Genomic DNA, 25,728 nt, shown 5'->3' with positions numbered 1-25,728 from the left:
ATTGAGTTATACATTCACCAAGAATGAACTCCCCAGTGTTTGTCCCGAGCCCATACTCTGAGGCAGAAAGGTCTGTCTGCAGCCTTGCTTTGCACATGCCACTGGAAAAGTGCTTCAATAGGGCTAGAGAACATTTCCTCTCCCATTTTATTTTTGACCTATAATAGGTTAGAAAGGATCCCCATCACATGCTGAATGATAGACTGCACTGTAGAATCCTATCCCCTGGGATCAATGGCTACACCAAAGCGCGTGCTTGCACGCTTAGTAAGGATAAAGGTAACCTCAGTGGTCTGCCTGAAATATATTTTCCATAGAGCAAAGCTGCTAAGCAGGTAAATCTCCATCCATTCTGCCAACTTTATCTGTCGATACCAGCTGCAGGACAGATGTGCAGTTTGGCAGGCAGTATTGTATACACATTTCTGGTACGGGTCTTACGTATTTATTTTACCATTGCTTATTACCTCTGCCAGCCTCCCAGTGATGACAGTGCTTAGAAATTTCCCACAAGTGTAGAGTAAAAGGGACAGTAGGTAATAGTATAATGAAGTTACTCATTTCACTGATACAGCCCACCCACCATCCTCTTTAAAAGGGTCTTGGATCATATGGCACAGGATTGATTCACTGGCATTTGGGGTCGGGGCATGGCGAGGGAGGATGCATGCTTCACTGCACACCTAGGTCTTCATAGGTGGCTGCATCTCACAAGATGTAAGTACTATTATCTAGGAACAATGTAGATTGTACAGTAAATAACTTGTTCTTTTTCATGAGTTTCCTCTGGTCCCTCTTTTGCAGCCCCACACCTCAGCGCAGACCTGTGACGACAGTTCTTCCACCAGGCCGACCACCAGCAGTCCGAGGCCCAACACCAGGACCTCCCCTAATCCCAATCCCTGCCAGCAATACACCCTTTGTGGCTCCTCCCATCCCCTCACGCCCAGGAGGCCAGGGCCCCTTCAATGCTGCTAACCAGGATCCATTCTCAGCACCTCCTCAGATCCCCAACCGGCCAGCACGTATTCCACCTGGTATCCCTCCTGGTGTGCCCAGGTAAGTGTTCATTGAACGCCTGATTTAAAGCATCTGCAGATCTGGCAACATTTGTGCCCCAAGGGGAGACCTCAAGAATTGTCCCTAAGTTCTAATAAGGTGGTTTTTGTGTTTTTCCATTTGCTAAGATTTCTGAGGTTTAGTTGTGAAAGCTATTGTTCTGCTTCACACTCATTGTGTACTCCTTTTTTCTGTTCCTTTTGTGGTCTTGAAACAAATCATTGGCTTTGCAATAAAAATAGCATACTCTACCTGTAGTGCTTTACAGTTTTTTTTGTTTTACAATACACCGCAAGATTTCAAGAGCTTTAGCTGCTGAAGCTTAAGCAGTTTGTAATGTTGTTACACTTCAGTTTATTATTTGTAGAGCGCACCAAACCCTGAGGTATCTGGGCGCTTGAACGTAAGTGATTGTTACAGGTACATATATAAATGAGCAATGGAGAGACGGCGTGTTGACAGGGGTTACAAGTTGGTCGATAAGCCAGCATAGAAAAGGAGAAAAAAGACCTGGATGATGCAGAGTACACAGTACATGACTGCTGAGGTTGCTGGGACAGTTTATAGTTGTCCTAGGCCTATTAGTGTTGCTTAGCGAAGAGCCGGTCTTTCACTTTGGCTCTAAAAGACCAGAAGGAGGGTTTGTCTCTGATGGTTGGGGGGGAGAGAGTTACAACATTTGGTAGCTAGCACGGGGACATTAGAGCCACCTGCAGTTTTTTATTTGTAATTCAGGATGTTTAGACTGTGAGAGTAGGTGGTTCTAGTGGGCCTGGCAGGTTGGCTCCTATTAAATTTGTCAGCCAGTTATTTGGGAGCTGCGTTTGACAAGCATTTGTGAGTGATAACTAGAGTGCGAAGTGAGATTCTGTCTCGCACTGGTAGCCACTGAGTATCCCGTCTGATAGCCGAGATATGATTAGAACAGGCCGATCTAAGGGAATTATTCTGGAGGACTTGTAATCTATTAAGGTTACGTTCGGTAGAGCCTAGGAATAGTGTTACAATAGTCCAGCTTAGATAGAATCAGATCCCTGGCTAGCGAGATGCAGCTATTTGTAGACAGGTAATGTTTACATGCGTTAATCAGTTTATTGGTATATGCTGTAGATGAGGTGATAGCATTAACTTGTTTCTTAAGAGATAGTGTGGAGTCTAGACGCCGAAGGTTTGACCTCATTGGCGACTTTAATGATGGTCCCATCAATATTGAAAGTCTCATAGCGAGAGTCAAGTTTGTTTAAATGTACTTGGGCTCCAATGATCAGAAGCTCTGTCTTGTTGTCCTTTAGGAAGAGGCTGTGGGCTGCCATCCATGCCTGTATTTCAAGGTAGATTTAATTTAACAGTTTGGAGTCTTTGTCGTAGCAGCCAGTGATGGTAATGAGGAACTGGGTTTCTTCGGCATGATTAGTGTAGGTGGCACCCATGGTGTCAAGACAATCACAGCTTTGTGAAAATGTTATAAAGCGTTAGTGAGACGCAAGAACCCTGTGGTACTCTGCAGTAGACTGTCCCTTTATTATTTTATTTATTGAGCATAGACCTAGCTTCGAGAAACAGTGGAGCACTTTAGAGTTATGTGACAATACAGATGCACAACAGAGCACTTTACAGAGATATAGAACAGTACAGATACATAACGGAGTGCTTTTCATAGGTAACAGAACAGCTATACAGCGGGGCTAGGATACAGAGGAGGCGTACAGGTTGGCGGGGAGGAGTGGGGCAGACAGCATCTAGCGAGGCAGGGTGACGTGCTGGTTTAGGTGTTAAGGAGGAGAGACTCCTTGAAGATGTGGGTCTCGAGTTATTTTCTGAATTGTATGCGTGTGGGGGCGAGTGATGCTGACTGGGAGGAGGTTAGTCTTCTGAGTTTCTCTGAGAGGTAGGTGGGTGACTTGAGGGCGACTATCTTATAGATGATACAGGAAGACTTGAAAGTGATTTGTTCAAGCAGTGGGAGCCAATTAAAGGGCCGGGGTGATGTGGTCGTATCTGCGCAGACCCTTGAAGCTTGCGGCCATGTGTAGAACACTTCAGGGACACAGGAAGCGGGGGGGCAACGGGAGGCCTTTGAGGAGGGCACTGCCCCCATCCAGGTGGGATAGGACCGGTGCTTGAACGGTAGATCTAAAGCTATCCGGAGAGAGGAACGGCTTGAGGGTGAGCTGATACCACACTTTCTGAGTTTTCTTAGCTATGTGAGTCTTGAAGGAGAGGTGTTTGTCGATGTGGAACTTCGAGGGACTTTGCGCAAGAGGTGAGCTCTGGTGTGAAGCCCTCAGGTTTCCTGGTTGATGGCCAGATCTGTATGTCTGGGTGTTTGCAGTTGTTTGTGAAAAGTAGGAATTCGGCCTTGGAGGGGTTGAGCTTCAAGTATGCAATGGACATCAAAGACTAGATCAGCGAGAGGCAGCCTTTGGATGTCCTTTATCGAGTAGATCTTGAACTATAGCTGTGTCATCAGCGTATTTGTGGATGTTGCAGGTGCCTAGGAGGGGGTCGAACCCGGAGGGACTCCACAGTAGACTGGGTAGCATTGGTGATTGTCAGGAACTGAAGTAGTGGGATCCTGCAGGAGTGAAGCTGGCCCACCTAGCCCCCTAAGCCTGCCTGCTCAACAATCCAGCTTCTTTAAAACTATTGGCCAGGCAAACCCAAGGGGAAAGTTTTTGACTCAGATGGGATGTTCCTAAAAGGAAATACAACTTTTAATAATTAATCTTCTGATCATTACAGATTACTCTCTATATTATATTTTCTCCATTTACATTTACCTGTTGCCTATGCTTGATTTGCCAATAGGCTGCTTCTGAAAGATTTATGTTGACTGTAGATACTCTAGCCATATCCCTTCTTTGTCTTTCTGCTTTCTTGCTCTCTTTAGTATCTGGTAATCTTTTTTCAATATAATAAAATATATCCCAAAAATATTGTTGTTATTATTGTCTATTATACCTTTTGCCGGATGCTCTAGGAATCATATACTCTCTATAAATATGTGTAAGTAATTACCTTCTGTATTCTGAAGAACCTTTGTAAAATATTCTGCTGTAAACTTTTATACTCCAATTTCACATAGAGTGCTTTTTCAATAATGTCTCTTGCTACTCATGTATTTCTTCTGAATTCTTTCTTTATCAAGGAGAAAAACTATTGCTCACAAAAACGCTGCGTAATCAGAATACTACGCTGTCCTTAAATCGTTTTTCTATTCCGTCACGAACAACAGATAAAAACGAGGAAAACATTGAAAATCCAAAATGGCCGCGACGCACGAGTGACGTCGTTAGGTTCTTTCCTATAAACCGCGCTTACGAATCCAAGGAAATACGCGGCGCAGGCTCGAAAACTTACGAACCTGAAGTTAGTTAAATATATATTAGATGTTAGGTTAAAGGTTTTAAAAACACGACGATTCGAACCGCGCGCCTTATTAGTATTAAAGATGAGATAAAATGTACACAAAAATGAATTGCTGAATCTTCTTTATATATTGTTCATTAAAAATTCCTTGCCCAATTTCTTATAATACTATTAGGATTCTATTGTTCCAAACAAAAATGAAAAGCTCAATATAAAGTCTTTGAATTATTAACATTTCAGAAATATTGAATCTTCACTTAAAAATTCAGAAGTCCACTTAGCTTATCAATATTCATGAAACTGGAATCTTCTCTGGCTCAGCAACTGAATCTCACTGGAATTCTTCTTCTGCAGACTTCTTCTCTTGTTACTTAACTAATATTACTACTATATTTTTTAGAACTCTTAAAAGGATATAACTCCCTTTAAAAATGGAAACTTTAAATGAATTTTACTGGAGCTAACTAATATATGACCTACTCTGATGCATACTTTAATGAAAGGCAGTTGAGAATTGTTATTAACATTCTAATGACATCACAATGCTGCATGCTGAGAACTGAACCAATCATTGTTGTGAAAAAGTTCCACCATCTTGGCTTGGGGGCATTTCATCTTTCTAATTGAAAGTTAGTTAAGGGAAATTGAACAAACTAAAAGAAATGCTCTATTCACTAAATGGAAGTTATTTAATATTTCAACCACCTTCCCTTTCTAACTTTCCTGGAATGGTATTTGACATACCCTCTTCTCCTAAGAACCTTGTCCAATTGAGGTACAAAATGTGAGAATCTGACAGTGATCCAGTGGAGCCCATCTGATGAAACTGCTGGTTGTTGGCAAAGTAGGATTTGAACCAGCATATGACAAGGTCGCTGATCCCCATGCACCGATTTAGGTTGTCCATGAGTGCCTGGTTGTTTAATGTGTCGAAAGCAGCTGAGAGGTCGAGAAGAACAAGGTGGCAGAGGTTGCCGTCGTAAAGGATGTTCAGGGTGTCGTCGACCACCTGTATGGTGGCCGTCTTTGTGCTGCATCTGGGTCTGAACCTGGTTTGGATAGGTTCGGAGGAGATTGTTGATGTCGATGTGTTGCTGCTGTTGCGTGGCTACCGCTTTCTCGATGTCCTTACCTAGAAAGGGAAGATGGTTGATGGGGCAGTAGTTACTTAGGTTGTCGGATCCAGGGTAGGTTTCTTTAGTAGAGGGAGGGTTTGTCCTGCCTTTAGTGTCGATGGGAAGGTGCCTTGAGTTAGGGAGCTGTTGATGATCTCCAGGTAGGGAAGGAGAGCTTCTGCGAGGATGCTCTTTAGGATGGATGCTGTGATGATGTTGGTATACTATGTGGCTTTGTGTGCAGCCAGGGTTTGTACCAGGTTCTTCAATATAGTGTCTTGAATGTTGTCCAGGGTGTGGAGATTTCGTGAGGAGGGGCATGAGGTGGGTCTGAGGATGCAGTGATGGTGGCATTGTGCTTGCGAATCTTGCTGTTTTATTTCAATGAAGGGGTTGATGGCAGTGGATTTTTCGATGGAGTGTGGTATGGCAGGGTCGGGTAGCGGGTTGACAGTGCTTGACTGCTTTTGAAGAGAGTTCTGCTTTTGTCAGTTTCTGCTATGCTGTTCTGATAGTAGGCGGCCTTGGCTATGTTGATTTGTTATCGCCGGGTTGCTCAGAGATCCTTAAATGCCAGGTCGGATGCAGTCAGGGACCGGCGCCAGTTTTTCTCCTGTCTCCTGATGACTCTTTCACTGAGGGGGAGTTCTTGCGTGTACCAGGGTGCTGCCGGTTTCGGTTTCCAGGTGTGGGGTTTCAGAGGGGAGCGTTGGTTCATGGAGGCAGAGAGGGTGGCATTGAGTGCTTCCATTAGAGAGTCGCAGTTAGTTTGGGGATGTTCAGGCGATGAGATGTGGAGGTTGGCAAGGTCTTCTGTGAGGGCACCCACAGGGAAGTTGAAGGACCTGAAAGTTTGTCTGATGGGTTTCTGCTGGGAGTGCTTGACTGGAGTGGTGTGCAGGATGTTGAGCGGCACAGCCAGGGGGTCAGACCAGTCAAGCCGGAGAGGAGAGTTGTAATGGAGGGAAGGCAGTGCAGTGATGATTAGGTCAAGGGTGTTGCCTTTCTTATGCGTTGGGTCTTCCTTGCACTGTGTGAGGCTGAGCTTGTCGAGGCCCAAGGAGAGCTTCCTTCATCGATTTGGTGACCTTGTTGCCTGGGAGGTTAGTCACCTTTGAAGATGTTGGCGTACATGAGAGATATGGTGGTGAATAGGTCGATGGAGTCTCTGATGAAGGAGGTGTTTGGTTTGGGTGGTCTGTAGATGAGATGGAAGGTGACTGTCCTCCGGGGAATGTGGGAAGTGGCAGGAGAGGCCTTCAAAGGAGCCAATGTTGTCTACGTCAAGTCTGGTGCAGGGCCACAAGGTCTTGTGGATGACTGTGAGGCCTCCACCTGACTTGTTCAGCCACTCTGTGTTCAGTGTAGGAGAAAATGCATGTCGGCACGTGCTTACCTGTTGTCCCAGAAAGGGTTCGGGCTCTGGGTCCTTCTGATCTAAACCGGTCCAAACAGGAAATGCCCTTATCCTCCTCTATCCAACTCTACAAGCCTTCTCGTAATCTCTGCTCTGCTTCCCCGACTACCATTGTGTCTCCTCGCCCTCCCTCTGCTTCCTCTTGCTTGCGGTCTTTCTCTCCTCCGTGCTCCATTTGCATGGAATTTCCTTCCGTGGACATCCGAGAAGCAGTCCACAGGGATTTGTTCAAAACCACACTAAAAGCCTACCTCCTCGCCTCCGAGTTACACTATTAACCTACCACTCATCTGCTTGCTAGTTAACATTTTTCCCTCGCCTCCAACTTGCCTCTGTCCCTAACTTCCTCTTCCTGCACTCTAGCACTTAACCCATAATGGTTGCTTCCTGAGCACAGCTGGTTGTAACGCCTACCTACACTTAAAAATGTTCAATATTGGTTGTCCTTAATCTATGTATGTCCATTTATGTATTGTCCCTGGTGACTGTTCCATTTGCTCCCCTCCATAACCTGATCAGAATGTCCCTTAAACTCACCCCATTATAAGAAGCTCACTGCTTCACGTCAAATCTGATTCCTTATCTATTGTACGTTCTTTTAGGATTAAAAAAGCATTGTTCCCCCTGTGTATGAATAAATAAGTAAAACGTTTTGCTGGCTTTTTTGTTTCTAGGTTTTCCTTTGGTTGACTTACTTCTACAATCATCTCCCTGTCACACAGCTCGTTTTTGGTCGACTGCTCTTATTGCCCTATGGCTACCTGGGTGGGGCCATTTCATTTTGTTCCTGGGTACGTTTTCTCACCAATTGAATATGTTGAGAAGTAGGCAGCTACATTTTCCTTTTCGCTGCACCACTAAGCCTTTTGATCACATTGGCAGCCATTTGCTTTCTGAACTGGCCAGTCCTACACCAGTCATTTTGTTTGTGGTCTTTGGCTGCAAGGAAATGTCAAAATGGCAGTTCTGCCTACACGGGCACCTCCCAGAGCTCAGAAAGGCATCTTGGTATGAGGTATCTGGTTCAGAGCAGATGTGGATCCCTCAATATGTGCATGTGCGCCCGTCTGTCTTTAGGAAGGTACCAGGCCATTCTACAGGTTAGTAACTGGAAATGAACCTAGAAGCTGCTAAAGGGATAAAGGGATGCCTTTCCTGGAGATCCCCAAAGCTGTCTGGATTAGTAGCTTGTGGTCCTCTTGCAAACCCGGACAATAAGCCATTTGAAAAATCCTGAATTTTAGCATAATTCTTTGCCCCTAAGCCAGAATCCCAGAATTGTGACTTAGCACCCGGGGCCCAGTCCAATCAGTGCCTACTGCGCTTTGCTCTCAGGTGCCAAATTGAACTGGCTTCTAGATATCGTACCTTGACCTCTCAGCATTCTGAGATTTTGCCTAGCACCCCACCTTTTCTTTTCCCCTCTCTGGAGTTCCTACTCGACTCCCTTCTGGAACTATTCTCACGCATGGTCTACTCTGTACCCACTGCTACATGCTCCCTTTGTTTCCACGCCGCTCCATGTTTGGCTGTCATAAAGGACCACTCGCTGCACACTGTCCACTGCCAGATATATCCGCCTACTCCAGGGTGCCGCAAGACATTGAGTGTACAACATTGCTAGTTCTCCCATATGCTCAATGAAACGGAGTGCTCCAAAAGCTTACCCAAGTGCTTTAAGATTAGACGCCAAAACACTGCAAAGCCCCACACAAAACATGCAGCAACTGGGAGGGTAGAAGTGGATGCATTAAATTCCAAGATGGCAGTCAATTGATCTCCTCAACCCAATCCCATAAGCAAAAGGCAGCCTCAGGTGTGCACCGGCAGGAGAAACCAGTCACTGCAATAATCAAATTCTCAATTACAGGTGTAGGCCCTCACTAGAAGACTCGCTCATAGGCAGGAGTTAATCCACTATAAAATAACCCAACCCGAGTCTGCCTTTCTAGGATATTAGACAAGGTTTTGGTGAGGAGTGGGACAGTGTAGGAGTGTATTTGGAGGAGCGATTTAGAAGGTGCTAACAGTGAGAGTGGGAGAAGCGAACTGAAGAGGTGGTACCATCAGAAGAGGTGGTGGTACCAGAAGATGAGACTATACCGAGAGTTGTGGGGCTGTAACGGTTTATTGAGAAGCCACCCTCAACACAGGGAGTTTCTTCCTTCCCCACTCAAGTGGTGACACAACAAACTGTTTAACAGATTCTTTTCTTTAGCCCTATCTCAGACACATATCATGCCCCTTGGATCACTCTCCCCTGAGCTAACAATGATCCAAGAACCAGGCCGGTGTACAGGAATATATTGGTATTTATTTAAGTTCAAAATAATAGAAATTAGCACGAAATGTCAAAAACCACTTTATCCATGGCACAACACAATCCACTTCTCTCAGCACGAATAAATCACAAAAGTGAGTTAAAAAGAACACAATCAAAATTCTTCACTTTCTGCAAATTTCACTTAATGAAATAATTACACTGATTAATAACAAATGCACTTATGTAATGTTGTGCGATTTAGATTTTCCTGCAGGCTTAAAAGGCTAGCAGTAGGATGTCAAGATTGGTAAAAATACATATGGCAATTATAATTTTGCCCACACTTTGGGTTTAAAATAAACACAGGGTGATTTATCGCTTTGTTTTTCAGGCCCCCCCTCCACCCCCCTTGCTTTGGTCTATGTTGGGAAGTCAGACAGGAACATTGTAATGCTTTGGGGAATTCTGGATTTCAGACCCCCCCCTTACTGAAAGGCCTATGTTGTGGAAGATGGATTAAAAGGTTGGATTTAAGAACAAAGACACCCCTCTTCCTTAATGAATTTGTGGTCCGCTGGACAACAAGGATTACCCAATTAATGTATTGCCTATAGTTTTCAGCACACACTGGAAAGTGAGCTTTGTTAATTTCGAATTTTAACAAAATTCTCCCCGTATTGTTCTGCCAAATGGGGAATTAAAGTAATATTTTTGGTTAAATAGGCTATGGACCTACACAGTCCGTCCCCCTTGCCCCCCACTATAAAGGGCAAGGATTCAGGGCCAGCAGACTCCCCACCTTTTGATTTCCCAGGGCTCAGTTCTACTTGCATAGCAATCCTCTGTTTAAGGTTCAGGAAAGCCAGGTGCATCTCAGGACACTCTGGAAATGTAGGGCAGGGGTCTGGTCACTCCACTCTCAAAGATTGCCTCCCACTCTCCATCATAAAATACAGTCAGCTTTGAGGCCTTCCTAGGAATAGACGGCTCCACCCAGATGCTCTCTCCACAATCTCCTCTGGTCTCTCCTTACAGCTGTCAGGTGTTCAGTTTCATCAGCCTTCCTGATGGTGTGTCTCCTGTCTGTCTTTCTTTCTCTTTGTCTTTTCCTTCTCCCTACTTTTTCTGTTCTTCCTTTTTTTCTGTCGTAGTGCCGACCCCCTTATATAGTAGCGATGACACCACCAATTTTATCATCTTGGAGAAGTACCCTGCAATAATTCCTGCCATTAGGATTGGACAGTTACCCTTCTCTCTCTCTCCTCCCAAGCCAGCTTCCAAGTCAGGATTGGGTTAGGGGTCTGGAGTAACATATGGCAATTCCCATTTGTCATCGTCCTTTGTTCTTTCAATTTTTCAGCAAAAACTAGTTATGTATCACAACTTCATAATATTACTAGCAAATGCCATACTAAACATATTTTCTGATTCAGCTAATCATGAAGAATTATACAAGCCAACCACTAAATCCGTACCATATAGCACGGCCATGTGGCATCTTTCTGCCATTTTCATAAAAAGCACAACAGTTATGAATATGTAAGTTATTAAGCATATTCCTAATTTCATTTTCCACCCACTCACCAACTCTCACATTCTGAACATGTTCAGATCAGCCAGAAACCTAGTCTAACTGGCCATTACAGTTCCCAGAGTCACATGAAGATTAATTTTATATCCCCAAAATCGCTTGGAAATTACTTAAAAGTGGTACAAAAATGAAATGCATAAAAGTTATGGTTACTGTAAAAAAGGCCTAAATCATAGTAGTCCCTTTACATTAATTGTGAATCTTCATGTGGGACAAATGGCCCTGACTCCTGCCTTCCGGCCATTTGTTTTCACTGGGTAGTCTGTGGCCACAGTTTTTTTTAATCAGTCTCCTTTGTGCTGGAAACTTGCTCTTTGAAGTGGGTTGCCCCCATTTTCACACCTATTAGTCATGCTCCAGCCAAGGGGTAACCTTTTTTGAAGTCCCTGCTTTCAGAGCCAGCACGTCTGGAGAACACTGAATTTCAATGCCTTTAGCAGGAAATTTTATTGTGGTCGGTCATTGGATGGGAGATGTGACTTCCAGGCTGGAAGTGGGAAATGTGACATTTTGCTCACAACCGGCAAAAGGGTCTGCCTTGGGCTGACCTTTTCCATGAAGACCAAGTGGCTCTTCAAATGTCACTGGAGTTTTGTAGGTGAAACATAATATACATTGCGTTTAGTCAACCTACACATCCTGTTTTGTTTTCCTGAAATTTTTCTGTGAGCAGTGATATTTTTTTTCACTTTTTTTAAAACAGTTTTTATTTGCACACACCTGTGCAGGTCGTTTTTGTTTTCAATCTGTAAAAATCATGTTTTCCATGTGACAGGGATCTTTGTTTCCTCATTATTTTGTAAATTAAAATGCTGCTTGTCCATTGGTAATGACAGGACGGCCCCTTTCCACATGGCTCTTTAATTTTACTTGAAGTCCAGGCCGTTTTTGTTTGTGTTTAAAATCCTGCCATTCATGTGAAAGGGACTTCTGTTTGGGGCCTTTAAATGCACCCCACAGGGCCAACACTGATATGATATGATAAGGCATTTATAATGAGCCTGTACGCAAGTGTTCCTGGGCGCCACAAGACAAGGGAGGGAAGACATAGGGAGGACAAGACAAACAGTCCTAGGCCTTGTCATTCAGAGCATGCAAGTGTGACAATAGGAGTGCAAGGGAGGGGAAAGTGCGATCAGGGCATCATGGCTCTGAGTAAGTGCAGCATGTTTTTAGGAAGTGCATGAGGCAGGGAGGGATGTAGGGGTTAGTTATAGCCCCCAAGTGGCCAGGAGGCAATGCAAGGAAGACTGGTCGTGGAGGAGCCTGGCACCTAGTGAGACTCTGAGGGAACCAAGCAATCCAGTCGGTGCAGCGGACAGATAAGTTAGCAAGGGAGTGAGAGAGAGAAGTCCGAGGAGAAAAGGAGGGTCTTTAGCTGCTTCCAGAACTTCAGGTGGTTCATGCTTAAGTCTACGAGAGGCAGGGAGGCCGTCCCGGAGTGAGGCACCCGGAGAGAAGAGAGCGATACCATCTAACCCCCCCCCCCCCTCTCTGCCTGGAGAAGCGTCTGACCCTCAGAGTTGGAGGTAGCTGAGCGCAGGGCTCTAGAAGGAAGGTATTTCGAGAGAGAGAGTTGGATACAGTGCGGGCCCTGGCCCCAGGAAGACTTGTGGACAAAGCAGAGGGCCTTGAACTTGATCCCTGCAGCCACTGGGAGCCAGTAGAGAGATTTCTGGCTGGAGAGATAGTCCCTGGGCTTGAGGCAAAGGATACCTCTTGCATTCCTGTTCTTGATTAGTTGCAGGGGGTGAGGAGTAGAGGTAGGAAGATTGAGAAAGAGGCTGTTGCAGTAGTCCAGCCTGGAGAGAACCTGGGCTCTCGAGAGAGTGAGCTTCTGGTGGAAAGTGAGGAAAGATAGAATACCGCTGAGGAAGTACAGCTGAAAGTGGGCCTTTTTGGCAAATACCCATGATGTGATGTGAGGAGAGAAAGAGAGGGTGGTGGTGGAGATGATGCCAAGGTTTTGTGCCTCACAGGAAGGCGAGGGTAGAGGGCCCAAAGAGGGTGGCCAGAGTGTGGGAAAGTTGGAGCAGGGGTCCCAATGAGAAGGGTCTCAGTCTTACTGGCACTAAGGCAAAGATCATTAAAGGTGCACCAATCCTGAATTGCAGATAGACCCTCGGGAATGAGCGAGCGAGCGAGGGAGGAGAGGAGGTTGAGGGAAGCCTGAAAGAGAGCAGAGTGTCATCCGCATAGCACTGAAAGCTAGAAGAGAAGAGGGAGATCAGGTGGGCCAAAGGGCCAAAATAGACATTGAAGAGCCACGGTGAGATGTAAGGAATTCATGGTGGCAACAGTAAAGACAGACACAAGCGATCACAGTTCAGGGGTGTTTATAAAACTGCAAAGGTGGGTTGGAAATATGCCTTATCTAAACCTAAATCTAAGATGGAAGCAAGCTTCGACCATCAAACAATAATAAGGCAGTCCTAGTGGTGTCGTTGTCGAATAAAAAGGGCCTATACTAAAAATAAAAACGATTTCCATTCCTTAAGCAAAATACAAAAACAAGTGTAGTATAATGTTCTTAAGAAAGAAGGTAGTGTTAAAAAATAAGTCCGGATGCAGTACTTGAGGTCTCCCTTCCCCATGTTTTCAGCACCGGACAAGGGTGGACTTTGGAGCACAGCACACGGTCAAACTTTCCCAGCACAAGCCAACAGTTCTGCTTTCAGCAATCGGGTCATTCAGTGGTTAAGTCTCTTTTTTTATCAAAAGTTTCTTGCCGCCGTGGGCCTAATGTATTCAAATGATCGAACAAAGAGTTGAAAGTTCCTTTTCACATAAACATTGGGGGATTATTTTCACCCCGGGATCCCCCTCTTCTGGCCGCAGATACTTAGTAAGTTCGTTATTGATACCAGGACCTTAGATAGTTATGTTCTTGTGATTTCAAAGGCCTGTTATGTTTAAAGTATATAAACAAAAGTTCAACAAAAAGTTCTTCTCTTCACCCCAGGGTTTCCCTTCTTCTGGGCTCAGACCCCTCTCGACTATCAACTTCTCTATGTCAGGTTCACTCTGGGCTTGCATGTATTCTCAGGCTTTCTCTCTTTATATTCACTTTGTTGCATTCACAGGTCGGTGGGTGTTGGCTTCTCACCTTTTAAATCCCCCTCTTTTAAGCTCAGATCTGACTCGTTGGTTTGCCTCTATCGATCGGGTTCACTATGGCTTTCAATGCAACTTCTTTGTGACTTTCACACATCTTAATTTCTTTTTAAACAATTGGCTGTGGACATCGCTCACTCTTGTCAACAGTGTTTCGGGTCCTTAGACTTCGCCCCTTTTTGTCGGTATCCCATGATCGGGTTCACTCTTGTCGACACACTGAATTGTGAGACTTTAGCCTTTGTTCCATCGTCATCGGCATACCTCGTTCGGGTTCACTCTTGCCAAATATGTCAATGGTACTTTTTCTCATTCAACTCTTACGATACAGGATTCACTTCCCTTCGCTTCATAATCATCCGTCGGTTGAAGACTTTCGACTGTAAATAGGATTTGATAAGACCCTGTATGACCACTTTGACGCCTCTTCTCGCCTTTCGAAGGCCCTCTGGTTCCGGTAGTTTCAATACTTGGGTAATCGCCCAGAGATTCCCGAGTGAGCAACCACCTGGTGCCAAACTCCTCTGTTGCTGGTTTTCCCCCTTTCACAACAATTGCTCTTTATGCTTTCAAAGTTCAATTAGCCGTTTGCTACATTTCGTTCAACACAGTTCGGTTTCTTATCGACTCTCCAGCTTTGATGAACTGCTTGGCTTTCTTACTCTTATGTCCCATCCCCTTTCCTCCATGCTGCATGGGCGTCCCTCGCTCGGGACGGCAGTCGGAACCTTTTTCACCCAAAATAATTTTCTTCCCCTTTAAATTTATAGGCACGCGGGGGCGCGGCCCTGGGAGCATGCGCTCCCCTGACTCCACCCACCGGCACCACTCCCCAGTGCCCTTTTCCACGTTGACGGGAACAGCCCGATTTCACCAACGCTCCTGGGTTTGGCTTCGGCCGTGTAATACCACAGGCTCTTCCCCTGATACTTTCTTCTGTCTTTTTTATCTACTTTTATCATTCAGGTACTCGGTTCTCTGGCGCCACTCTCCTCCCTGGCGCACTTCAGCGGGCATCAGCAGGTGTCCAGCCTGCTAGGGGCTCTTCCATACATCAGATCCCCATGCTCTTTGCCTCGGCTGACTTGGCCCCGACCATGGATGGGAGGGATGCACTGTGTGCAATGCACTTTCTTCGCATACTTTGAAGAACAGACTAGCTAGGTGGAGGGAGCTCATTGAGAAGTCGCCTCCAGAGGACTTGAAGGACCTCGTCAGACATAAATCAAGGCCCAAGGGAGGGCTGCTCTTTTCCAGCGCTCCCCGCAGGGGCGACTCCTTCCCAAGGAAACGCCCAGACGGGAGGACCCTCTCAGGTTCTCGCACCAGCGCGGGTACCAAAGCTAGCTCAGCTACCGGCCGCCAGGCCGAGAGGTCTGTAGATCCTTCCGTTGACAGTGCTGAGGGACTGCAAGGTTCTTTTTCTGGGTGTACACCCGAGGTGCTATGCCCTTTTACTGGCAACATGTCCGAGGGCGCGCGTGCACGCAGCACTACCTGCAGCTCAGCTGAAGGCGACACACCTATCAGGCCTCGGCTTGAGGTGCAGGGCAAGTCTCATGCTCCATCACCAAGAGTCATGTAGGAGGCCAGGCCCAGTGAGCCAAGCACCACGACTTCGGCATGTGGGATGCAGCTCAACGAGATGGCAGCTTGTCCGATAACTTCCCAAGGAATGGAACAGGTGGGAGAAAGAGTTACAAGGTGACACTGGTGTCAACCAGGTACGTTGCCTACAGCTTATCCATCAGCATCACAGGGCAGGTTTACCCCGCAACCAGCTAGACAGAGTATGCACCGGCCACAGCAGCCGCCCGCTACCCCATCAATATCACTTACCACCCCACTGGTCTGCGAGGACAGGTTCTTTGAAAAGTTCACGCTCATGAGATCTCCTCAGATGGGGTCCATCCTTAGTGATGTAATCAGGGACATGCTCCCTCCAGCCCCTCCGCCTGTGCCGATAGTCTTTGCTCCTATGGCTCCAGCGCTGCAGGCCCTGGTGCATCCCCTGCTGCCCATGCCGGCTCCTTCGATTCCGGCTCCCCTGCCTCCCACAGTTCAGCCTCCGCTGCAGGCTTCCGGTCTCCACACCCCAGCCCTCGGCGCCCAGCACTCATCCACCCGCTTCGGACCAGCCGGACGCTCTGGTGGGCACAGACTAGGAAGAAGACCCGACACACCATTGTCAGCCAAGGCCTTCCACAAACGGCTCGCAGGTCTGGCAGAGTACTTGGGCCTGCTCAACCCAAAGTTTAACAACCGGAGGCAGAGGTACTGGCAGAGGTCCTCACTCTATGCCTCGCTGCTAGAACAGGGATTCCAATGGAGAAGGACGTTGTTGCCTTGGCCAAAAAGGGGTGGCTCAAGCCCCATTCGGCCCAGCCTGTCTTTCAGTGCCTGGATGCCAAGTATAGGCAAATGGAGGGGGATCCACTCTTGCTTTCGGCCCACCCTCAACCACACTCTTCGGTGATTGCTGCGGCATCACTCTATTCAAAGCCGCAGTCGTCCTCTGCCACCTGGTCCTCCGCGCTGCTAGGCAAGGAGAAGATTTTGGAGGGGTACGGGAAGAAGCTTTATTCCAACGCTTCGCTGCATCTTCATCAATCCAACTCGGATGCCATGCCAGCAGCTGTTAACCAGAGGCTTCGGCAGGAAATAGCCGACTTCTTCCAGAACTTCAGGTGCAGACCCAGTCACGTTTCAAGGCGGGACTGGCAGAGGCTAAAATGGTGGTGCAAGACATCATGGAGTCCACAGTGACTCACACTGACACCTCTAGCCGGGCCATATGCATCGCCACGGACATGAGAAGCTGCCTGGCTTCGGGCTACTAATTTTAACCCAAATGTCCAGGAACGCATATTGGACTTTCCATTCAAGGGGGGGAGACCTCTTTCACTCCACCACCGACAAGGCGTTAGATGAAAAGAAAAACAGTTTGCAAACTGCAAACCACGCCCAAGGCGTACACTGAGTCACATCAACGCTCCGACAAGGGGCAGACGTTCGAAGGGTTCCGCGGCTTCCAAGAGCGGAGCTTCAGACAGCCCGACCGTTCACTGAGTCAACACCGGCGCAAACAACAAAAGGGGGATCAAGGGCTTTTTTCAGTCCCCCTCCTCTGCAACAGCCTCGGAGGGAAAGAAGGCATGACGCGTACCTTCAGGTCCATGTGTCTCCAGTGGGGGCCAGGCTTGCCCTTCACGCGCAGTTTTGGCATCAGATGTTCGTGGATCCTCTAGGTAGTATCCATGGGATACCGCCTACAAATCCCTTCCTCTCCTAACTCCTCCCCTCCACTCCCACAGATTGGGACTCTGTTGGTGGAAGTTTGGTCAATGGTCGATCGTCGAGAGCCAGTCTGTGGAAGAAGTCCAGCCTCCCAGCGAGGATTGGGCTTTTATTCCAGGATTTTCACTTTACAAAAGAACCAGGCTGGCCTGAGAGTTGTTGGACCTTTCCAACCTCAACCTCTCTCTCCCTCTTCAAAAATTCAAGATGGTTTCACCAGCACTGATTGCAGAGACATTGTGCAGGGGAGAAGGCCGCTTATCTACACGTCCCGATTTGGCAGCCGCATCGCTCTTCCTACGATTCAGGATCATGGGCTGCCACTTCCAATACAAAGTGCTACCCTTCGGCCACAATTCAGCCCCCAGGGTATTCACCAGGCTCATGAATGCGGTGGCAGCCCTCCTCAGGGCACAGGGCCACCAGGTCTACCTGTACGTGGATGACTGGCTCGTCAGGGTGAGATCTCTGGAGGCGGTTCATCATACTTCCTCCACACTTATGATCACACTCCACGAGCCGGGGTTTGCGGTTAACTTCAAGAAGTCTCAGCAGCAGCCTACGCAGAGCCCGACCTTTCTGGGCCTCATATGGTACAAAAGCTCCGAGAGAGTTTTCCCCTAGGACATGGTCACTGCCATCAAGAGGGCCACTACTCACTTCCTCACCCGAGAAGTGACCTCAGCCTGGCACCATGGCAGCGGTTCCACTGGCTGTACCCTACACGAGACTCAAGATGAGGAGATTGCAGCTGCACTTTGCAGCCTCATGGAATAGGCAGCAGGGCTCCCAAGCGGATCTGGTCCGCATTCCGCCATCTCTACGCCCAGATCTCATATGGTAGTCCAGGGACTGCAACCTGCGGACAGGCAAGCCCTTCCGACAGCTGGCCTCGCAGGCGCAGGTCACCATTACTATGGATTCCTCCCTGGAATGCCTGGGGGCTACTTTGGACAACAACAGTGTCCACGGAGTCTGGACCCTGCAGGAGCAGGAGCCTCATATCTACTGGCTGGGCTGAAAGCCATCTGGCTAGTTCGCAAAGCTTTCATTCCGCTCATTCGGGGCAAGGTCGTCCTTATCCAGACGGACATCTCCACCAACATCTAACTGTGTAACCTACCGGTCAGTCTGTGGGACTGGGCCCTGGAGAACAACATCTACATAAGGGCCATCCACTTTCCGGGGGAGTCCAACCTTGAAGTGGACAGGCTGAGCAGACTGGGAGCGGACAATTAAGAGTGGCAACTGTACGATCAGGTGCTGCTGGAGATCTTCAGCAGATTTGGGCATCCTAAGGTGGATCTCTTTGCCTGCTGGGACAAAAAGAAGTGCCAGCAGTTTGCGTCCGAGCAGGGGCAGGGCCCTGGCTCCCTGAGCGACGCCTTTCAGATTCAGTGGAGCGGCATGACCGCATATGCCTACACCCCTGATCCACAGGGTGCTTTGCAAGATAAAGGAATTGTCACCTCATCGTCATTCTGATAGCTCCATGATGGCCCGCAAGACTGTGGTTCTCGTAGCTTCTCAGCCTCTCGCACAGGCCTCCAATTCACCTGCCGCTGGGCCCAGTTAATCTCCTGGCGCAACAGGGGCGCAGGGTCATCCACCTGCCCCACAAAAGTTAGCGCTTGCAGTGTGGTTCCTGAGCAGGTCACGCTGAAACACCTGGGCCTATCACAGGCTAACCTAGAAATCTTTCAGGGTGCTAGGAGCAAGGCTACTAGGAGCCAGTACAAGAGTAAATGGTCTAGGTTCTGTCACTTGGCTGACTCTAAGGAGATCGATCCCCCCCCCCTTACATGCAAGTTGGATGACATACTCTCCTTCTCTGCACAACTTGCCCACTCAGGCATTCAGGTGGATACATGCCATAGCTGTCTGGTGGCCATAGGGGCCTACAGAAATTCGGAGGGGTAGTTTTCTCTTCCAACCCGGTGGTCAAGCGGCATTTGACGGGCCTCGCCAGGCTCTTCCCTCTGATCAAGTAACCACACCGTGTGTGGGACCTCAATGTAGTGTTGGGCACCTTAGCGCACAAACAATTTGAGCCGATGGCGTCCGCTGACATCGGGCTGGTCACCATGAAAACCGCTTGGTTGGTGGGTCTCACCTCTGATCGCACAGTCGGCAAGATCCAGGCGTTGGTGGTTTCAGAACCCTTTACTATGTTTCACAAGGATAAGGTGGTCCTGAGAACACACCTAGCGTTTCTACCCAAGTTACCCTCTGCTTTCCATCTGAATGAGGAGATCGTCCTACCCACGTCTTTTGCCGACGCGAAGGACAATGCTCAGAGGGTCTTGCACTGTCTGGATGTCAGATGCGCGCTGAAATTCGATCTGGACAGGACTAAGGGCTTCCGCAAGTTGGATGCTCTGTCACCTCCGGGGGGCAGTGGGGGGGGGGGGGGTCAAGGCCCGGTTATCAGGCATCCAAGGCCTGTACAGCAAGGTGGATGATTTTGGCCATCAAAGAGGCCTGTGAGGGGCAGCACAAACTACTTCCAGGTAGGGTGCACGCCCACGCTGTCAGAGCCAATGCCACGGCTGTCTCAATCCAGCGGCAGGTCCCGTGGCGGGTCATCAGCAGGGCGGCAACCTGGGCCACCCCTTCAGCTTTCTGTAAGCACTACTGTTTGGACGCCGTCTAACTCGGATGTGGCTTTCGGACAGACGATTCTAGGGAACCTGGTCGACTAAGGAGGGTCTCCTCCCCACCCTAGGGCCACATTCTGTTGTAATCGCCCATGCAGTATGGAGGAAAGGGGACGGGACGTGAGAGTAATTAATAGTCACTCACCGTAGCGTACTCTTAGTACTCTAGTCCCCTTTCCTCCATATGTCCCATCCTCCTCTCCACCAATACTGGTGTTAGGCAATCTTAAATATTGTTGACGCGTCAATGAGGACTGAGGTGTGGTGCCGGTGGTCGGAGTTAGGGGAGCGCATGCTCCCAGGGCCACGCGCCTCTAAATTTAAAGGGGAAGAAGATTTTATCGGATGAAAAAGGTTCTGTCTCCAGTTCCTAGCAAGGGACGCCCATGCAGTATGGAGGAAATGGGTCTGTGGACTAAGAGTATGTTAGTTACTACGGTGAGTAACTATTTATTTTTCCTCTGAGTCCAGGTTAGTACCACGGAGACCAGTGTCTCTTTCCGGGTTGGTTATCAGCGGAGGAGGGTCTTGTGTACCAAAGACATCTTCTGCAACACACGCTGGCTATTGTTCACGGTCTTGCGATTCCCTCCGCGGAGGTCTCATGGGCCTTGGTTGGAAAAGGCAAGGTAGGTTCTCTCCTTGTCACCCTCTCGATATGCGCCGTCTTTCTCCCCCTCTTGAACTGCCATGCTGAGTTAGCTCCCTGGATGTGCGGTCAGCCTTGTTTTGTGCTCTTGTGCTCCACCTTTTATCCCTGTGGGTCGGGAAAGCGTTGTCGGGTGTGTGAGGTTCTGGTCAAATGCCTGACTTTGTGTGACACTGGTGTTGGGACATGTCAGGTAAATGGCTTGAGTGTTAGTTCGCCGTCCTTCGTAAAATGCAAAAGTGTTTGCGTCGCAAAATGGGGTTGGAGGGGAGGGTTTGTGTATCCTACGTGGAAGGGGTGCGAACTACCAAAAGTTTGCACCTTTCTCATGCGAACACACATACATACTTGCCCACACACACAACACACCCCCCACCCACATCCTCAGCACACCCCCACCCACACCCCCAACATAAACATACCCTACTTACCTTCTTCTTCACGCTGGTTTTCTCCGGCGGCAGTTCCCTTTCACTTCCGTAATCGGAACCGGCGACAAGGGGTCTTTTCTTTTTTTCGCGGGTGTGCTGTGGGAGTGTCCCCTGCAACACCCCGCTCACTGTACAACACAGTATAGTGAGCGGGGGACACCCCTGCAGTCTTTTTTTAATTTATACTTACCTATAATGCTACCACCAAAAGTTTGAACCTTTGGTGGTAGCATTTTTCGGACTTTTAGTCCATGCAAACATTTGGATGTGGTCCGTTCGAATGCATCCGGACACCACAAGTAGACCGAGATGGTGAAGCGAGAGGACCCAAGTTGGAGGAGGAACGGTCCAGCAGGAAGGTCGGCCACGCCAGGGACTGATCCGTGTTGTCCAGGTTCACTTCACACAGTCTGTCGATCAGGGTGGTGTGAATGACTATGTCGAAAGGAGAGAAAAAGTCCAGGGGGAGAGCTGGAGTCAAGGGTAGAGAGCAGATCTTCACGGGTGTTCAGGAGAGCAGTTGCTGTGCCTCTGGCTGCTCTAAAGCCAGACTGATGGTCATGGAGGCTGTCCGCAGATTCAGTATGGAGGGTAAGCTGGGAGATGGTCAGCTTTTCCAGGAGTTTGCCCAGGAAAGGAAGGAAATCGAGCGATAGTTGCCGGGCAGGTGGGATCAGCAGAAGGCTTTTTTAGGAGGGGCTGCACAGGGGTGTGCTTGAGGAAAGAGGGAAAAGATCCAGTGGCGAAAGAAGTAATAAGGTACGAAGATGCCAGGGTGGCCCAAAGCATGTTGAGTATGGAGGAGGAACGAGACATTGACAGATCAGAGTAGTAATAGGGCTGTGGAAGGGTAAGTGAATAAGAAACTGGGGTCCCATAGCAGGTGAAGTATCGGCAGCAGACAATGTCCCCTGGACCACTGTCACCCTGGCAAAACTCTATGGCTATATCAACAGCTAGTTAGGAGACCGCAACTGACTGAGATCCTGCTCATCCCTTAGGAACAACGTCCTATCAAGGATTTGGCAAAACCTGCACTGCCACTAGGGAAAGTGAGACACCATCAGACCCAGGGTGAGAGATTTTGTGTATTCTCACCGCGTTCTGCTTACACACCAATAAAGGCACTGAATAATTCTGCCAATTTTCAGTCTTCTCTCTGCATCCTCCGTAGGCCTCCTGATAGCACATTTGTAAGCTATGAACCAAACTTGTTTTGCATGAGCATGTCACAAATGATATTACTTTCCAGCACATGGCTAATAGTAGTAGTAGTTTGTCATCTACTTGCGTTTCGGTGTCCAGTATAAACGGCCTACTACCTTCTGATGAAGCGACCTAAAGTTCAGGTCTAACTTTGCTTTATACCCAGCTCTCAATATAAACTCCCAATGATCAGATGAGACCTTGCATTGCAACTCTATTTCCCATTCACAACGTAACTTATCCCAATGCTCAACATACACTGGTGGTACAGGCATCAGTTTTAAGAAGTCAAAACCATACGTGGTGGGTTTTCAAAAATAGTACATACACTGTGCCTCTTCTCAAGTGGAGATTGCAACAAACCTAATCTGTGCACCAGTAACCCCTTGAGTATCTTGTATCTAGCAAGCTCCTGTGACCCCAAATTAAACTTCTCAATGCTGTAAAACTCATACATTTTTATTTCCTGAAAACATCACCAATTTTCAAAACCCCTTTCAGAATCCAACTACTCCATCAATGTAATGTTTGATTATTAACTTGAAATGTTTCTGTGAGATCAGCACACACCACCTTCCATAGCGTGCTCAGGAGTTGCATAGCATGCCCATTGTCACTGTTCCTGCAACATTTACGTTAGTGACAGGCATACCTGAATGGATGGTGGCAGTTGACGTGTTTGACCAACGTGTGTGCATGTTTTCTACCCTGGCTGTGTTCACAGCCGAAGTACACAGAAGGGTCATCATTGACCCATTTGGTGGCATTTTTTGCCACTTCCTGTGTGCTTGTCCTTTCTTTTTTCTTCTTCTACCATCCTGGGTGGGGGAGGTCTTGGTTTGACTTTTGTTCCTCGCTGGAATACTTCGGAAGCCCGCCAAGACTCAAGAGTGTCTGTGAAGACAGGAAATGAAAGACTAGTCCGAACCTCTGAAGCCCTTTGTCTTCTGGCATGCCTGCCTGGATCCAGTTTCAACTTGGAGACTGGCTTGCCTGAAAGTACAGCCTCCACCCATAGTTTGAATGATGCATGACGGTTGATCAGCTGGGTTCCTGGATAAAAGGCGAGGATCCTGATGCAAAAGACAAGTCGACCACTGGAACAGAAGAATCAAAAAAGAAGGCAACCACACACCTGCAGCACCTTCCAGCAACCAGTGAAGCCCACTGAAGTGACAGCTGCTGTCCTAACCCTGTTTTTGAATCAACAGGGTAGCTCCAAAGAGGACGACCTCCTACCTTGGACTGGTGGGCATAATCGGTCCTAAGACTGCAACTTCCTGGGCTGAACACAGCCAATACCCTGGGGCCTGCGACCATCCTGCAGTGCATTGTCTTCCCATGAACAAACTCTTCTGAAACGTTTGGTGGAGTCCTTCCAGACCACCAGAGGCAAGATCACCATCCTCAAAGACCCCTCTGCAGAATGCAGGAATGAGCAAGCTAGGAGAATCAATCGGACAATAGCCTTACTCCACTGGTGTCTCTGAAAAGGCACCAAAACCACAGATCTGCGTTGCAGCACGTAGAATTCTTTGCTGGAGGCCTCCTCTATTGACTGCTGCTATGGCATCCCTCCCAGAGTCCCTCCTTCCATCACCACGACCAAGGAAAAGGAGACCAGCGCCACTGCTGCTGTACCGTGAAGGTGTTCAGCTGCAACTTATTCACCCCTTCTAACGTACTGTGTTGCTCAGCGTAATACTGAGTCTTTTTGTTCTTTTGTTGCTGGAGTTTTGATTCCGGTGTTTGGTTGTTTGCCCATACATAATCGCAGAGGCCTAACACTTGTGCACTGACAGGGACCATTACCAGAGGTCCCTAAACTCTTTTTGACCAACTAAAGCTGAATACTTATCATTGAAGAATCCTTTGAAACATTGACTTTTCTTCCGCTGTGCCTTACCTCCGTTTCCCCCATTCTGACATTGAAGAACTCGCACCTAGATAGAGATTGACTGCTAAAGCCTTAAGGCCTCTGACGAGTGATATAAGTCTAGAAAGGTACTGATCTGCTATTGTTGGTGGCGTTAATCCTTTTTATTCGTACAGCCAGCCCTACAGATAAGGTGTGTATCGGCCAATTTTTACTCCCTAAAAAAAGTAAAAACTCCCCCAAAAAATTAAAATACAGTGTAGAAATACTCCCAATAAAAATTGGAAACTTACACATCAGAGCATGTCCCCTGCTTTCAACCACACAAGTGCATGGATATTTTTGGAACCGTAGTGCCACAGGAAGAAACTGCATGATAGGAAGAATTAAACTTGTATCTTTTTAATGTGTATGAATAACTAGGTGCAAAGGAATTATAGTTGAAACATTTTCATTTTCCAGTGAAAACATGTTTTTACTCGCTTATAAAATACTCCCATCGGGAATTGGACTTTAATAGGGTGTAACATACTTCCACTTCAGAATCTTATCTATCAGAAGTATTGCATTGGTTTTCCTACTTTTATTAGTTCTGAAATGGTACTTAAAGATATATATTTACCTTGTCTATATAAAATAAATAACTATTTAGATATAACAAGTGTGTGTGAGTATATTCTAAGTTCTTTGTACTTACCTACAACTCGCATCTCCCTCCTAAAATGAGCCTGGCTGCTCTGCCATACTTCCAGAACCTTGAGTAGTACAGACTTATACTAGTAGTTTGGGCCTGTTGGATAGTTTTATAAAGTTCTCCCATAAGTGGACTTTAGAAAAAGTGCCCTATCAGTGAGATAGGCTGTGTCCCAGTAAGCTGCCCATGATGGTCAGGCATGTGGATGGGTACTGGGGTGGTCAGGAGAGTGTGCGAGTGCAATAGACTAGTTATGTGTCCCGCTAGACCAAACTCTCTCATAGGTGGTAGCTGCGTTCTGATGGCAGAGATATTGTGCTTCATGTATTAGTCTGGTGTATGGATGTGCAGACGTGCAAGTGGAAAGCCGTGCCTGCATCTAGTGTCCGCCGAAGTGGTTGTCTGCGCACCTTGAGGCTCAGATTGAAGCTTTGCCTTTGGTGTGGCTGAGTGTTCAGTCTGCTCCAAGAATTGCACTTTACCTTCCTCTGTAGTGTAAACAGTGCGAGGTTAGTAGGGCTGTACTATGGGCACATATCAAAGCAACATGTTTATTTCTGCAAGGTACAGTCTAAATTCTTAAACCTAGCTTTCAACAACATGCACTTTTTGTGAAATAAATTGACAACACACTAAAGATCAAGACTACTACAAGCTCTGCATAGGCCATGGCATCCCTCTTCTTGTGCTTTCGAGGGCTTCAGTTGCAAAGGTGTAGAGACCTACCTTGGGACCTATTCCTGCCAGCCATGATGCACAGTAGTACCTGAGGAACCAACAAAGCCAGCTCTGTACAGATCAGGGAGGTGGCGGGGTCAGTATATCCACACTTGCCTGATTTGCTGCTTTCCACTTCCTGTCTTATGCAACCTGTTCAGATGGAGACTGACTTGTCACATTCACAATTGCCAAAAATATATAGCATACACATCCATGTGCCAATTGATTAATGTAGTGTTTACCTTAGCATTCACTGCATCACCACCTTCT

General features: G+C 47.6%; 1 protein-coding gene across 3 annotated transcripts in view; it reads left to right on the top strand.

The window, feature by feature from the left end:
- The window catches only part of DNM2 (dynamin 2), a 1,516,513-nt gene that overhangs the window by 1,274,182 nt on the left and 216,603 nt on the right, over positions 1–25,728 (top strand). For all 3 annotated transcript variants that reach the window (XM_069604271.1, XM_069604270.1, XM_069604269.1), the window contains exon 19: positions 805–1,059. In XM_069604271.1, the coding sequence (XP_069460372.1) occupies positions 805–1,059 (255 nt within the window). The remainder of the gene's footprint in view (positions 1–804; positions 1,060–25,728) is intronic.

This window comes from Ambystoma mexicanum, chromosome 3q, assembly GCF_040938575.1.
Source record: "Ambystoma mexicanum isolate Mex_15411 chromosome 3q, UKY_AmexF1_1, whole genome shotgun sequence".
NCBI lineage: Eukaryota > Metazoa > Chordata > Amphibia > Caudata > Ambystomatidae > Ambystoma > Ambystoma mexicanum.
The sequence above is the reverse complement of the archived record's forward strand: the minus strand, read 5'-3'. Positions and strand labels throughout refer to the sequence as shown.